At 40.5% G+C, this 16,207-nt stretch overlaps 1 protein-coding gene across 4 annotated transcripts in view; it reads left to right on the top strand.

Annotated features, from left to right (window-relative positions):
* Nucleotides 1-12,017, top strand: part of DOCK8 (dedicator of cytokinesis 8) — a 95,697-nt gene extending 83,680 nt beyond the window's left edge. For all 4 annotated transcript variants that reach the window (XM_052777831.1, XM_052777829.1, XM_052777828.1 and 1 more), the window contains 9 exons: nucleotides 2,659-2,802; nucleotides 3,708-3,839; nucleotides 4,626-4,760; nucleotides 5,282-5,371; nucleotides 5,804-6,040; nucleotides 6,677-6,820; nucleotides 7,862-7,968; nucleotides 8,834-9,001; nucleotides 9,654-12,017. In XM_052777831.1, coding sequence (XP_052633791.1) covers nucleotides 2,659-2,802; nucleotides 3,708-3,839; nucleotides 4,626-4,760; nucleotides 5,282-5,371; nucleotides 5,804-6,040; nucleotides 6,677-6,820; nucleotides 7,862-7,968; nucleotides 8,834-9,001; nucleotides 9,654-9,717 — 1,221 coding nt within the window. In that variant the 3' untranslated portion in view covers nucleotides 9,718-12,017. The remainder of the gene's footprint in view (nucleotides 1-2,658; nucleotides 2,803-3,707; nucleotides 3,840-4,625; nucleotides 4,761-5,281; nucleotides 5,372-5,803; nucleotides 6,041-6,676; nucleotides 6,821-7,861; nucleotides 7,969-8,833; nucleotides 9,002-9,653) is intronic.
* Nucleotides 12,018-16,207: the final 4,190 nt, after the last annotated feature.

Genomic DNA, 16,207 nt, shown 5'->3' with positions numbered 1-16,207 from the left:
TGACGGCATAATTCTGAATTTCAGTTTGCTCAATAACAATAATTAACTATAATAACACTTTGCATTTTTGCAAAGCCTTTCAAGAGAAGAGCTCGCATTCTTTACTAACAGGTTTGTGTTTTGTAGCACCTGTGAAGATCTTGTTCGGATGACCTTGTTAAAAGAGAGATACACTACTCAGACTGTCTCAGCTTTACCTGGAGTTCCAGATCTCATTCACTGACTCTTTCTGTGTCCATTTCTTCATTTAGCTCAGATATGAAATTAACTAATATTGGTGATACACATTTAGTTGTGGAATTGAGGGTGGTGATAACGTATAAAAAAAGATTATTCTGGATGTGCAGAAGTGTTATCTCCTTTTTACAGATGAGTAAAATGAGGCAGCAAAGGATTAAATCAGTTGACCCAGGTCTTCTGCACTGACTCTGTTAGCATCCAGAAAACTGATTCTCAGTAGAGAAACACTTTTCCTTATACTGTGCCAGACAAAACTGCGTATACTTCCCTCTGTGCAATCAAAACTATCTCTTGGAATCAGAATGGGATCACTTTCAGTGAAATTCCCTTTGAGCTTAATTTGTGTTTAGACTAAATCCCCTTTGCAAGTGGTAAGGGAGGCTTAGAGAGAATATGAATTGCATATGGACTGACTTTAAAGCCACTTTGTATTACCACAGACGAGGACTTAGTGTGTATGTTGTCTGCCTGCAGAGGCACAGGACTAATTAGCCTGCGTTCAGCAGTAGCCTAATTCAGCTGTGCTGTTTTGGGGTTTTAGGTTGCAGGGTACCCTAGCCATATCTAACATGGTGATAACAGCTGGGGATCACACTAAAGTTCCTTGAGTTTACACAAGTGTTTCTTTTCCTTAAAGAAAACTAGGCTTGTGAGGTCCAAATAATTGCTGATGATATATGTGGTAACTTACTTCTTGTCTTTATTATACAAGGGACATATAAAATTCTGCAATATGAAAGGTAGATCAAGACAAAAGGTGGGTAAGGCACGTCCACTTTGCAAAAGATCATGCAAGCACCAGGAGTACGTCATGAGGGCTCTCTCCTACTAGAGTGCATGGACTATAAAACATGCAAATACATGCCTGACATTAGTTATTACAGGTTTAAAGGCAAAGAAGAGATAATTGGTGTCTGTGACTTTCTTGGTTACTTTCATAAATAAATCACTCCTCTGCAGTCTTTTCCCTTTACTACAAAAAAAAAAGAAAAAGCCACCAAAGGCCATGTGCCATTTTGTGAAAACAGTCCTTAATGGCTGCTGTTACAGAAAGGGAAAACCCCCTGCAGCATGGGTTGTATGAGTTGCCCTAGCTATATGCCAGGCGGGCTAAGTCTGGTTGAAGTCACTATCTTCAATGAGACTGGTAAGTAGGAAGTGGCATGGGTGTGCTAAAACGTACTGCAGTTTTCCCTCTGGCTGAAGTACAGGCATATTCTTAACTCCTGCAAACGCTGTCCTGAGCTTTGTGCTGACCTTGCCAGTGAGCTGGTGTGATGTGCAGACTAGGTACTGTGATGGCAGCATGGCTGGAGTAATCTTCACCTATGGAGAAATAAATACATCTACAAAACCCAATGGGCAAAGTCCCATGTTGCTAGTGATGTGTGGTGCCAATTCTTTATATGAAATCTGATCAATAGTAACAGCCCTCAGTGTCTCTGCCATTTTATAAAGATGTCTTTAAGGACTTGGCTAGCTAGCCAGCTGGCATCTATCCTGCACTCAGATTGTCATTGCCAGTTTCTGCGGAAGTGAGACATTATGACACTAATTTAACTCCTTTTAATTACTAACAAATCGAAGCTTAGCATTTCTACTGCTGTTGAAAGTTACATATGATAGTTCCATACTGTAGGTACACATATTTTAATGTTCATTTACATGTATTTCTATGTATTACAAAATTTTTAATGTTGACTCTACCCAGTGTCATTTATTCAAAGGGATCCTGAAGAACTGTAGACATGTTATTTCATGGTCTAGAATCTCAAAGAGTGACTGACATTGTGTATTTTATCTAGTTTTATTTAAACACACAGTAAGATCAGTAACTTTAACAAGAAACCGAGTAAATTCCGCAGGATTGAGGTGTAATACGGCAGAGACTGAAACAAGAAGCAGAATTCGATTATTGCAGTTTTTAGAGCAATATTGTCTATGTCCGACTTCTCTGCTTGCAGAAGTCAAATCAACAACTTGAAAGTTCAGCTTCTTCAAGCAGGTGGCCAGGAGGTCTGGGGTGCAGCTTGGAATTTCCCATCCCCAGGCACCAGCAACGGGAAGGGCACATTGGTTGTGGCCCCTGCAGCCTGGGAGATTGAGCTCATTGCAGCACCATAGAAATGCAGCCAGCGGGGCAGGGGACAGTTTGTGACCTACAGGAGTCTGCCTTTTAAACCTGAGGCGAGAAACAAAGTTTAGGATTCTTGTAGTGAAAATCCTGACCTGCCATCTGTGGAGATTTATGATGTTACGTTCGCTTCTAAATGGAATTTAACTGTGTATCCCCTGGCTGCACTTCTATAATTTCATTCTTCTTCCCGTCATGTAAATATGTTGAAACTGTTTCTGCCTCAATCTTTATGACAGACTATTGATCTAGGTTTCTGATTTCTCTGCTCTGATGTATTTTAGAACATTTCGTCCAATGTGCTGGAGGAATCTGCTGTTTCAGATGATGTTTTGTCTCCAGATGAAGATGGTATATGTTCTGGGAGGTATTTCTCAGAAAGCGGCCTGGTAGGGCTGCTGGAACAAGCAGCAGAGCTCTTCAGCACGGTGAGCCAGGGCCAAAAACACGGGGACATGGAGTGGGGCTATCATCTGGGCCAGATCCATAGCTTATTTTCCTGCACATGAGGAAATGAAGCCTTACTGCTAAACCAGGCTCCACAGATCTGCCCCACTGCAAAAAACAAGAGGCAGAAACACATCTTACGTCTGACCCAGCCCTGCCTCAGCCAGGTTGGCTAAGCTAGGCTTTTCAGGTAGCCTAGCTCAGCTATATATCCACCTCTACTGTGCAGGCTACAGGCAGCATCAGCAGAAAGTGATTGTCCCAAGCATAAACCAAGCCTTTTGGTTGGTGTTTTCATGGAATAGTACATTTAAGAAAAAGGTTTTGCTTAAACTGTAGATTTTAGAAAGCATGTGAGAGTTACTCCTGTCCTTTTACACAGCATACAACCACCAGCGTCGTAATCTACTCTTACCATGTAAAGAGTCATGATGTTAATACTCAAGTAGCTCATGATATTGCTGTAGTGCTAAAGAGGATATATGATTTAGCATCTCTGAAGATGTAATTTGGGTTCCTTTTGTCCAGGTGCAGCTCTGATTGCCCTGAACTATACATGCTAAACAAATCAATTTCTTTCTGCTGACCTGCATTTCTAACTCTTCTAGCCCCCAGGCAGAAACCATGTGCTTTACACAGGAATTTGGGCTTGAGAGCCCAACAGATCAGAGATCCAAATTAGATCCAGTTTGTTGTTTGCAGCTTAGAACTACCCATTTACTATTACTAGTTTTTAGAAAGCTAAAACTAGCAACATAGCAGATTAAGATGAGTCCCATAAATCCCCTCTTCAGCCAGGCCATTAATGGAGATTTAGTTTCTTTTCAGAGTGCATGAGGACTCATTTCTTTTCTTCTTTTTTTTTTCTTTTTTTTTTTCTCCCAAGGGGGGATTGTATGAAACTGTGAACGAGGTGTACAAAATTGTCATCCCCATACTGGAAGCGCATAGAGACTTCAGGAAGCTTACCTTGACACACAGCAAGCTACAGAAGGCCTTTGACAGCATTATTAATAAGGTACTTGTGAGGCAAGGCACCGCTAGCAAGACACATTGCTGGGTTGCACTGTTTGTTTAGGACTGGTGATAATAAAACTGTTCATGTGAAATAGATCCATTTCCTTTTTCTAAAAAAAGCTTCCATCTGCTTTGGCCTACCTACAAAGGGTAGTCTACAGTGAAAAGAGGCTCTGTCCTCTCTGTAGGAAAAAGCAGAGATGAATACAAAACTGGTTTAGAGTTACAGAAAAATAGCTGAACAGGTCAAACTTAGAATAAGAACGTGCGTGACTCCACTTGGCCACATCTATTTAAGAAAAATAACTTTACTGTCAATTAACTAGTGTTTTCAGTTATAAAACAGAAGAAATACAAAAGCCTGCCTAAATTCTCAGCACTCATATTGCCCCTTTCCTTATCTTTCTTCAGAAGAATCTTATTGCTGAGTCTAGTCAGTTTCAAATTCTTATCAATTTTCATTACAAATTTTTTATTTTGTTAATGTGTATCCAATGGAATTAAAAAATAGTAAGTTATTATGTTTTGCAAAAGTCACTTCATGATTAGCCTAAATTTTAAGTTAGATTTCAGTCAAATGTCCCCTTAAATTGTATGCTTTCCTTCATGAACATGTGCTTCTAATCCATCAACACTGATGATGCATAGAATTGGCTCTAAAATCAGGAAAATGTAGGATTAGTGGGTTTTCTTATATGTCAGTTTGGAAAAAAAGGCATCCAAATACTACAACGTTGACATAAAAAAATAAGTAATTGTAAATTTCCGCTTTCTTTTTATCAATTAGGGTCAAAAGCGAATGTTTGGAACTTACTTCCGTGTTGGTTTCTATGGATCCAAATTTGGGGACTTGGATGAACAGGAATTTGTTTATAAGGAGCCTGCAATTACCAAACTGCCTGAGATTTCTCACAGATTAGAGGTAAAGAAAAAAACATTGTGTTAATATGATCTCCAATGTTACGTTATACTTTCTAATGAGCCTACACAGTTCTAATAGTATTATTGCTATATGAAAATCAGGAACAAACTGATTTGTACCATGGATTATTTCCTTGGTATATATCCTTTCCATTGTAGCCCTTTTTACAGCATAATGATGAAAGCGATCCATTCTCTTCAGGCCATGTCTCTTATGGGCAGGCCTGTAATATATTGAATTATTTGATTTGAGCATGCCAGATATTTGCTTTGGTATCTTTTCAGCTTTTTCATGGAACTGCAATGTTCCCTTCTGATCACTTTACCTTAAGTTCTGCTTTTTTGTGAGCAGCTCACACTGATCTTTGTTGAAGATGCCTTGCTCTGGCCAGGTGTGGTTCATGAAGCAGTATACTGACTGTACAGAGCCCCAAAATTGTCATGGTTACTTCTTTCTCCTAGAAGCATACAGATCATTAGCAGTGTAACAAACAGTCTGGGATAATTCTGTTTCCTTTCCAGGGATTTTATGGCCAGTGTTTTGGGGAGGATGCTGTGGAAGTGATTAAGGACTCTGCTCCTGTCGACAAAAGAAAGCTGGATCCCAATAAGGTAGGGAAACACTACTGAGAGTGTTGAGTTCTTTGTCACAGAAAAGGAAGGAAGAGGAAACAGAAAAGGAATTTTCATGCTCAAACATTAAGGCACCCAAAAAAACCCCAACTTGGCTGTATCTCTGTGCCCAGGGATGTCCTTAAAGCCTCTGTGAAGGGCTCAGTTTAGTAGCTTGTCACAGAGTGTGGAAATTAGAAGTTCTGACCTCTGGTCCCTGCTTTGGTTCTGATCCCCAGGGTTAAGCTGTGCCTTCCCCAGAGGCAAGTTTTGTCCCCTCTGAAGAAGAGAACGAGCCCTGAAGGATGTACAGCTTTGTGCTCTTCCAGACCATGCTTAGCCAATGTGAACTATGGGATATTTCACATATGCCATTCCTTTTACACTTCTTGGATTGTAAAGTACTGTAATGGTTCTTCCCTCTTTTCTCAGGCATACATACAAATTACTTTTGTGGAGCCATATTTTGATGAGTATGAGATGAAAGACAGGGTAACCTATTTTGAGAAGAACTTCAACCTCTGTCGGTTCATGTACACTACACCTTTCACCATGGATGGGCGCCCCAGAGGAGAGCTTAGTGAGCAATACAAGAGGAACACCATCCTAACCACAATGCATGCTTTCCCCTACATCAAAACTAGAATCAACGTCATCCAAAAAGAAGAGGTAATCGGGTTTTGAGGACAGATGTAATTTCTCAGGGGCTGAAGAAGTCTCTGGGTGGGAAGATTTTCAAATTCTATGATTGGTAGAAGAAAAGAAGGCTGAATTTCTCAGACATGTTATGCTCATAAATAGGAGTGGCATAGAATGGGTAGACAAATGCAGGATGCGTATTCACTATGGACAAGAGAAGCTAATGAGGGTATATTCTTCTTTTGACCTCCCAGTTGTAATGCTGTGTAGGAGGATGTGTGGAGTTCTATTTATGGCTGTACTTCTAGCTGATAAAGTGCAGTCAAAGAACTAAATTTGGCTCAGAGCTGGTTTGGAGACAGGGAAGCTTTATAAAGGTAGAAAGTGCAAAACCATTTCAGACATGAAGTCAGTAACTTAGAATAATAATGAATTTATGCAAACAGGGAGTCAGATCCACATGCTATTCTTGCAAATGGTAAGATGTCAGAGAGCTTTGGATCAGATGCAGTATCTACCAAGGTGACATTTAGATTGAACAGTGTTCCTTGGTTTCACAACTACTGCTTTGGCATGGGCGAATGACAATGGTATTGCCAGGTTTAGAACAGGTCAACTGCATGCATGATTCATGTAATGAATCATCTTTTCTTCCATCTCCATTAGTTTATTTTAACCCCAATTGAAGTTGCTATTGAAGATATGCGGAAGAAAACACAGGAGCTAACTGCAGCCACCAACCAAGAACCACCAGATGCCAAAATGCTCCAGATGGTTTTGCAGGGCTCAGTTGGAGCCACTGTAAATCAGGTAAGGGAACCAAATAAGCCAGGTGAAGAATTGCTGCATACTTTTCTCAATGTGCTTTCTTTTTCACTCTGAGCTCTTGCAGTGGAAGAAGTACATCTAGTCAGACATATTTAGTCACAATGTGCATTTAAACTTCATCCCTTGATATTTAGTCATTGTATTCTGTTCATTAGGTATGCTTTTGATGAAAGTGCTTTTGGAAGAGCTGTCTTGGTTGTAGGCACAGAAACTCACAGAAGCCTTGTGAATGCATCCAAGGATTTTCCATTTCTAGCACACTAGTCATCTCAGCCATTTTGTTCAGTCAAGGTGTAACCTTGGGGAATGGCTATAATAATAACAATTCTGCTGTGGCACCACCGCAAACTCACAGTTTCACAGAAAATACATGAAGTCAAGACCTGAGTGCCCCAAAAGAAAGTTGAGATGCAATAATTATAAGTATGTCTGCTAATAAAAAAAGGCAAATAAAAAAAACTGAAATGAAAGAATAAAGACACAACTGAGAGAAAACTTGATATTATCCACAGTTTCACAGAGCTTTGTTTCTTTGCTGAAAGCCTGAATACTTTCACTTTCTCCAGATTCTTCATCAACGAAAGCTTCTAGTCTGAAGTAACACATTGTTGTAAGCTTTGGAAAGAGTGGTCCTTTTCTGCGCTGGGCTTATTTAACTCCCTTGGGGTCTTGTAATGCCACACATAGGAGCTGTGTTTATCTCATGTAACCAGGTTTGGCAGCAGAGCTATCCCACCTCTTCTCTGCTGAGTAGAATTTGTCAGTTCCCTTTTTTGTGGGGCTGGAGGTGAAATAAATACAGGAGAGGATAAAATATGATGGGCAAAAACTCTGCTTGCCAAAGGAAAAATCGGGGCGGGGGGGTGGGAGAGGAGCAAAAAACCATCCTGTTATGGTGACTACACATAGTTTTGTTTTGTTTCATAATTCCGTTCATGAAATAACAAACAGCTTAACCAAAAGTGTGGTCTGTTTTCAGTCTAAGCAGGTGTTTTTGACATTTTCCTGTGTTATTTCTGTAAGGGACCGCTAGAGGTAGCACAAGTGTTCCTGGCTGAAATTCCAGCAGATCCCAAACTTTATCGACATCACAACAAGCTGAGGTTGTGCTTCAAAGAGTTTATAATGAGGTCAGTAAAACAAAATTGAAGTGCTGAATTGCATCAATAAAGCCAATAATCGCAATAATGCAACGATAATATGACTGTGTGATTAATTATGCAAGTTAGCATCATGAATCCTGGCATCTCACGCTTTAGACTCTTCGTCCAGACTTGTTATCTCTGCTTCATGGTCAGTGCTTTGGTAGGCTTTGCATCCCAAATGGGAGCAAATTTTAACACTTCAAACTAATTATGTAGAAATTAAGATCTTCCATTTGTTTTATCCTCTGATATTTTACAGAAATCAAGCATTTCAGACTATTGCCGTGATTTTATTTTTAATAAAATGACATTTTTATGTAGGAAGCTGTTCATAAGAAAACATTTGACCCTATCTGTCAAGCAGACACATCGGTAGTGGTAGACACATATGGCCTTTGCTTTAGATATGCTTGTAAATCTTAACAAGCATGCTCACATAGCAAGATATTCATCTCCTTAGTCCAAAGAAAGCGTAATTGCTGAAGGCTAAGTTTGAGTTAAATAAAAATGAGCCTTATGTAGAAGATACAGCCTCTACTCTCTGCTATTGTCACACGCATCTGTTTACAGTAAGTAGGCAGGTAGCTCAGTATTCTGCAGTCATTAAATTTGTTATTAGCTCCCTCATGCATTTCTAATGTCTTCAAAATACCACCTCAATTTATGTACTTGGGAAAGACAGAGGTTTCTTATTAGTTCGTTATCACTTTGGACTTCACAAGTTATGAGAGGAATGCCTAGCCTAGAGGAGCTGGATCCTTGGCCATTCATATTACCTAACACAAAGTTAATGATTTTAATGGAAGTAGGCAACACATCATACCTTTTTTTTTTCTTTCCTTTTGCCTAGGTGTGGTGAAGCAGTGGAGAAGAACAAGCGCCTTATTACTGCCGACCAGCGGGAGTATCAACTAGAGCTCAGAAAGAACTACGGGAAGCTGAAAGAGAACCTTAGGCCCATGATTGAGAGGAAGATCCCAGAGCTGTACAAACCTGTAGTGAAAGTCCATAGCACAAGGTACAGTTAGGGCAGGGTTATCTGTTGTAGCTATACAAAAAGATGCCATTTTTTCAGGGAGCAAAGGCAGTTTTACTGGCAGCTAAAAACAGGCCGTGATATAGACTGCCAACTTCAGACTTCTTGGTTAATGAAGTCTGCTGACTTCCACTGGAGCTGAATGTAGTACTAACTGTGTTTCTCAAGCTGCTTATATTCCTGGGGTAGAGGATTTATGTCATTTTAATGCATTGTTAGAGAAGTCTTCCCCCTCACCCTAATGAAAAGATATTGGAAACATCTTGCCATTTCTTCACCATTTGAAGCCAGGAAGGAGATAGAACAGGTATGTGTTTTGAACGCATGGCACCACGTGGTGTTAGCCAGCATGAAGTAAGAGTGATCCTTTCACTCACAGATAACATAATCAGGTTTAGTCAGATGACTGAGACAGAAGACTCTTGACTTATGTTCTTTACTTACGAATATACACTTCTTCACAAAGCCACTGTGTCCAGTGTGGGGTGGGAGTGGAAGAAGTAATATACCTCTGACCTGCCAACACATAACATGCTTCAGGTGATGATTTGTCAGCTGTTCCTTTTCACAAGGCAGATATTTCTCGGATTCTTTTTCATTTGCCCACTTTATTTATGGATCCATTCCATTGCAGGGAATCTTTTCGTAACCACAGTTTTAGGAAATATGATGCCCAGACTTCTTCACAAAGCACCTAAGGACTAGCTGCTTTGGCCAAGGAAGAGCTTCATGCTGCACGCCAGAAGCAATGGGGTATTCAACATCTATGAAACCAGAAACGTCTCACAAGACAGCATGTGCACTTTCTGGACAGCTTGCAGAAAAGCATTTACACAAGATCACTGAATGAACACTGGGGGATGACTCTTCATCAACCACATCTCATGAAGGCTTGGGAAGGAAGGGGATGCTTTTTAGATACTTTTTGTATATTGTAAAATAATCACATAATGTGGAGGGGTGGACCATTAGAGTGGTCAGTGGCATGAGGTCAGTCACCACTAGCTAACAGACAGAGAACTGCATGATTTGGTTGAGGTGTTACGTGAGTCCAAATAACATGTCTATGGGATGCTGACAAATTATGTCTATTTACGGTCCTTTTGCAAGACAGCATTTATCCATGTGCTTTTGGCAGTGGAGCACATTCTGCAAGTTAATCACATGCTTAAATGCTGTCTTAGTGAGGAAGGACATGGTCCCCTGCTCAGTGTTTGCTGAGCTGGAGCTGTAGGAAAGAATAATTTCCTCAACCGGTTTCTGTCACCAGTTTCTATCATGGTCTTCACTGCAGGGAGAGTTCTGCACAAGTTTTCTCAACCAAAGCTTGGGAAGCAAGAAGTAGCAACAAATAACTCTTATAGATCTTCTACATTTTTTTTCTAAGTATGGGGAGTACTACTTGACATGCCGTTGGATTTCTTAATAATCAGTGTCATGTTTAGCAGACCTAACAAGTAACAGTTTAAAAAGAAGACGCTAAGCTATGAGTGATTCTTTTACTATACAATGCTCTTATGTAGATAACTTTATCTAAAATTAACTACAGAAGCGCACAGTGAGGATTTCCTACAAGGCACTTCACTCAGGCTTTACTGCAGTTTAAGAGAAATTAGCACATAATTTATAATACCTAATGCTTAGTATTTTCTGAACCCTGAGCAAACATTTTACTAAATAATCTTTACAGAACTTCTCTGAAGTAAGGAAATATTATTACAATTTTGCAGATGAGGATGTTGAGAGAGAGAGAGAGAGAGAGATTAGGACTTTGGAACTCATTTAGTGAGGCAATGGCAGAGCCATAATTCGTATTGTGACCATGCTTACCATGTAATGTTTGTATTTTGAAACAAAGATCTATGAAAGCGTCCCTCGATATTACTTCCTTCCCTCTACCTTTTCAGGGTTTCGGAAATAATGGTTTAATGGTGATTAAAGTAACCAACCCCATTTGCCCAAACACAAAATTTAATGTTAAAATTAAATGAAACAGTGGAATTAAGTTTTTCCTTTGTACTTCATTTTAGAAAATTACAGTGAACTTTCTCAGAGCTGATGCCATGTGTTTCTAAATGCAAAGCCTCTTTGCTCCAAAAGTATAAGGGAGATTGAGGCTGCTACTTATAGTGGAAACATTTTGACTTTTTATGGTCAGCTGTAGCCTTGCTGTTTGATAAGAGGAATTTTCCCAGCACTTCGTTGACATCTGAGCAAGTCAGATTTTCAATGTGCTATGTAGAAGATTCACAGGGATCATCAAACAAGATGAGATATGGAAAGAGGAGAAATAAACCCTGTACTTACACAGCACTTGGAGTGTAAGAAAGCATTTCCCTCCTCATGCATAGTATTGTTAAATGCAATAATCAGGAATAAGTACTCCATGATTTTGAAGTGAATGCATCCAAAGTACATAAACAAATGGTATCAAGAGCTCAAAGCAAAAGATGCCTCCGTGAAGTGGCTTCTCTGTATACAAGTTGCTTTGAAACAGTTCTAAGTTGAAAAGATAATTAATTTCCCAAAGCTTGGAAGCTATGAGATCTCTGCCTATCAGAAACTAGACCCTTATCTATTGTCTTTAACAGCCTGTTCAGGAGGAAGGTCAGAATACTGTCATCTATCAATCCCATAATCCAAACTCATTGTTTACAAGATGCTTATCGTTTACAGCCTAAATAACAGAAACCTCAGGGAAACAAAAAACCCCTACAGGTGTACAATATACTAGGTAAAAGTAAGGTAGTGTTTCGTGTTGTGTGGTCCTTGAACTGAAACAATACTCAGGATAATATGAATACTGAAGGACTCTTCCCTCACATTTTACAAGCTGAGCACCCCTCAACCAGCTGGCCAGTCTTGCCCTCAGTTTGTAGCTCATGTTGTCCCTTCTACAAATAAAACATGGTTTGTACATTTCTTTCAAGAGTTGAATTGTGTGAAATGTAAACTTTTTACCTTATGTTATTCATTTTGCAATAAAGTGACTGTTTCACAGGATGTTCAGAAGTGTCTTTGTGTTGCACCTTATACCTCTATAGAATCCAGCTGGAAAGAAAATTTCAGTAGGAACAACCTTTCCTTGTAGAAGCATCATTCAGCAGAAAATTAAAAGATTTGGGCAGGGGAGGTGTTGGTCTGTCTGCGGGTAAATTGTGTCTGTTGCAGGGGTAACAGGCAACAACTTGCTTCTTAACTTCCTTTTTCATTCAGTGTCTGTGAAAAATGACAGTGGGAAGCTTAGTGACGGTAGTGCCCTTCTTTCCTCCTCCAGTGCGTAGGTGTAGAGCAGAAACACGGAATGACACACCATCTGGGTGATTCAAGACTAAGGAGAGGTCTGTGTGTCCACACTAGTTAGGTCCAGGGCTAAGCTACTGAGGCTGTCACAGGGGAACCAGCAAGTGAGGCACACAGCTACACCCATCCTGGTCCAGAGATTCCCACGTGTATCTTGGCTGGGAATTCTCCACAGCTCACTCCTTGCCTTTACCATGAGCTAGCACCAGCTTTAAAGAGCATGGTGGTGGTTTTGCGGCTCGAATCCATCAGCTCGCCAGCCCAGCCATGCCCCATCCCACTGCACCACGCAGCGGCAGGCCGTGACCAGCAGCATCAAGTCTGTACACAGCCCCATCGCCCAGCAGAGCACAGCTGATCCACATCAGCTGCAAGCACACACTTGCACATCTGACAGCGTGCAGACAACACGCATATATAAAAGGAGACCATGCCAGCTGTGAGAAGACTAACAGAAGTATAAATTAACCTGTCAGCATGTTTTGAACACATTTGAACAGTCAAGGTGGGTGCTTAAGGTCAGCACTACTGATCCTACATGACCAGCCCTAACACTAGATTTCCTGGTTTGCAGAACAGCAGCTGTAAAGGGAGCATACCTTTCATACTGCATGAAAAAATCACACATTCAAGGCTTCAGCAGGTGACGGACTGAACAGGCATGACTGTGAGTAGCTGTAGCCACACTTGTGCTGGGCAAAGAGAACTGCAGTGTTGTCACTTACAACTGGCAGGTCTGGGTTACACAACCTCTTTCTGGAAGCTGAACACTTCCTCTCATTAGGTTTCCCACCAATCTGAAGACATGGAAAAACACAGGCGAACATTTTAATTCCTTTTTTTTTGTTTTTTCCTTTTTGTCTGTTTGAAGTATCATCATCTCAAGTGTTTCAGAAAGGGGAATTAAAGCTTAGCAGGCAGCCTGACATAGAACCAGCTAGGACTCTTTAAGGCCTGACAATCTCTCAAAGCAATGCTTGTTACGAAAATGAAGCACATGATAACAGTGTTTTACTGTGTTACACTGCACTACAGGGCTGCTGCCTTCTGGTAGACAGGAACATGTACAAGGAATGTTCATAGTGTGTTGCCACTAGTGCTGAATTTGGGAGTGGGGTAATTTGGGGAGTAGCTCAGCTGACTACGTTTTGACCATCTTTTAAACCAGTTAAACAGAGTGATTAAAAAATAATCAACAGGTCCTCATAAGTCATCTCAGGTTGGGTAATGCTCCAGTCTAATCAGTGCACTGAAAGGAGACAGGGCCCCTGTGGAAAAAGTCCTTTTTGATTACATTAATAAAGTCAATGCACATTCATAGTAGAGCTCAGTTAGTGTTTGGGAAGGTAACAGTAAAATCTGGCATTGATTGAGTGCTTGACATAGTGAATTGAAGACATTTTCTGTGACTCCTTATGTTCTCAGTGAGGGATTGGTTTAAATGAAGTATTTTTATTCAAAAACTGTTTTCCAAGTGTTCAAGAATTAAAAAACTAATCTGGATGAAGTTTTTTGCAAACAATGTAGTCACTCAATATTGCTCAGTAAAAAATCCTGAAAACATCAAACTAAATGTTGATCAAAACAAACTAAAACCAAAGACCCTCAACAGTAGTTTTCTAGGATTAGTCTAGAAGGCCTTGGAGTTGTAACATTTTGTTCTGCTCGGCTGTTCTAAGAAATCTGTAGCTTTGCATTCTTCAAAACAAAATTTTCCCCTTAGGAAAAGAAATGCAAAGTTGAATTCTACTTTTTTTTTTATTTCCCTTTATGAATTTATACAGCATATGCTGGGGTGTCCAGAGCTAAGCATGCGTTTAGTCCCAATTACGACACAGATGCACTATTTATAAGCTATATACCTTCTCAATGGAAACAGTTGTGAGAGGAAGAATTGGTATGTACCTGTTTAAATACCACAAGTGCAGAATTAAAAGATACCTAAATGCAAATGTAAATGCTTTAAAGCATTACACACTTTTTTCCCTGTGCTATAAAATTGATTTTATATTTCTGTCTGTGGATCTAATACTTCTTTTAGAACTATTTATTTTTACAGGAATAAGGTTTTTTCCTATCTGCCTCTATTCAAGGAATATTTCTAAACATGTATTGGATGCCTGCTAGGACTTGTGAAATTCAAATAACAAAGTTAAACTCTAATAACCAAAGGGACAAGGTATTTCAGCTCCATGGCAGGAAGACAATGGTTTGTGCTATTTAACAAAACACCTGTAAAACAACTGGAAGGGAAAATTTCCTACCACACATTTCCAGCTTTCCCAGATATGAATGTCTGTACAAATGTCTGTTGCCCAAGGAGAGCTCCATGAAAAAGCAGAAAAAGCACGCTTAGCATTGCTGGTATATCTATAACTTGAAAGTGCCAGAAAGCTGTCTTAAAACCTCAAGCAAACAAGTGTTTCTGGCCTTAAACAGTGAAGAAAGGAAGTATGCACAAAACCATAAACTTTCCTTCGTTTGCAGCTCAACTTTAAGAGAAATGAAGAATCCCATCTCAGGTATCAAAGAAAGGTTGGAAGTGTTCCCAAAGGTGCGTGTTCCTTCTTGAATTAAGGCATAAACTCCTGGGCTCAAACCTAAACCCTTGGGGGGGCATTTTTCCCAGTGGGGGGAGGGGAAGGGGAAGGGGAAGGGGAAGGGCTGCCAGAAAGACCAGCTTTACAAAAATTAAGCTGATAGTGCTTGCCTCAGAGGCTGGAGAATTCTTGGCAGCCTAGAAGGATGGCATTTTTGCTGTAACTTTATGCTGCCAGCTTTTTACATTGGGAGAATAATATTGAATCAATGGGGTCCAAAAGATTTCAAAGAGGTTGGCTTATGTAACAGACTTCAACCAATGATTAAATTAGGAAGAACAAAACTCTTGTAATCTGTGGCAGGCTGAAGAGAATAAAACCAGTCCTCTGTGACTGCGTAGAAAGGATTGCTCAGCTCAGGTTGTAGAGAAACCCAGTTGCCCCCAAGGCCTGCTGCAGCCTAGGACAAAGGCTGCAGCTAAGTGAAAGAAATCCATCCATAAGGAAATAAATAAGCAATCAGGGAGCAAAAGATTAAAAACCCAACACACTGTGGGGAACAAAGGGAGTAGTACCATGGAAAGGGAATTAAGGGCAGGTTAAAGTGCTGAATGCATCTCACTTTCTACACCGTGTGGGGCACTCAGCACCAAACCAAGCACTGCTGTGCTTTAATGGAAGCTGTCAGGCAAAAAGTAATCACGAAAGCTTAAAAAATAATAATCATAAAATAGGGAAAACTCTAATTTTTCTAATAAAGATATTCGTAGGTTTTAGGGGGATTTTGTGGATTTTGGTGCTGGGTTTTTTTGCTTTTTAATGCTGGCTGCCTGGATTTTGCTAGTTTCCATCAAGAAATGGGGAACTGCAAAAGCAACAAACAAAAGGCACGCTGTGCTTTCCTATCACTCCTTTGAAGGAGGCAGACCAAGTGTCGGGATTGTTACTTCCAGTGCAGGATTCAGGGTGGCTGGGAGCAGCAGCACAGCCCCGCACACCTCCTGCGGTAACAAGTGCCAAGAGTGACCACTGGTTCCATGGGCTACGCACAAAAGGGATCCTGTGGACGGAAATTATTCAGCTTGGAAATACAGTCATAGACAGGCATAGTTTGAGGAAACAGAGGGCAAAGGCAGAATGTCCTGTTATTTCTGCTGGTTTTGGTTCACTGCTAATCTCTTCTATTACTAACCGATGGAGGATGCACCCACCAGTGGCTTCGCAGTTACGGGGATCCTGCTCACAAGCCAGGCAACATCACGGATGCGCTGACCCTGCAGCACCAGCTGCCATCCCGGCACTCAGAGTGTTCCACTGACGGAGGCAATCTTCCTAGAAAGACCAG

The sequence above is a fragment of the Harpia harpyja genome, chromosome Z (genome assembly GCF_026419915.1).
Source record: "Harpia harpyja isolate bHarHar1 chromosome Z, bHarHar1 primary haplotype, whole genome shotgun sequence".
NCBI lineage: Eukaryota > Metazoa > Chordata > Aves > Accipitriformes > Accipitridae > Harpia > Harpia harpyja.
The sequence above is the reverse complement of the archived record's forward strand: the minus strand, read 5'-3'. Positions and strand labels throughout refer to the sequence as shown.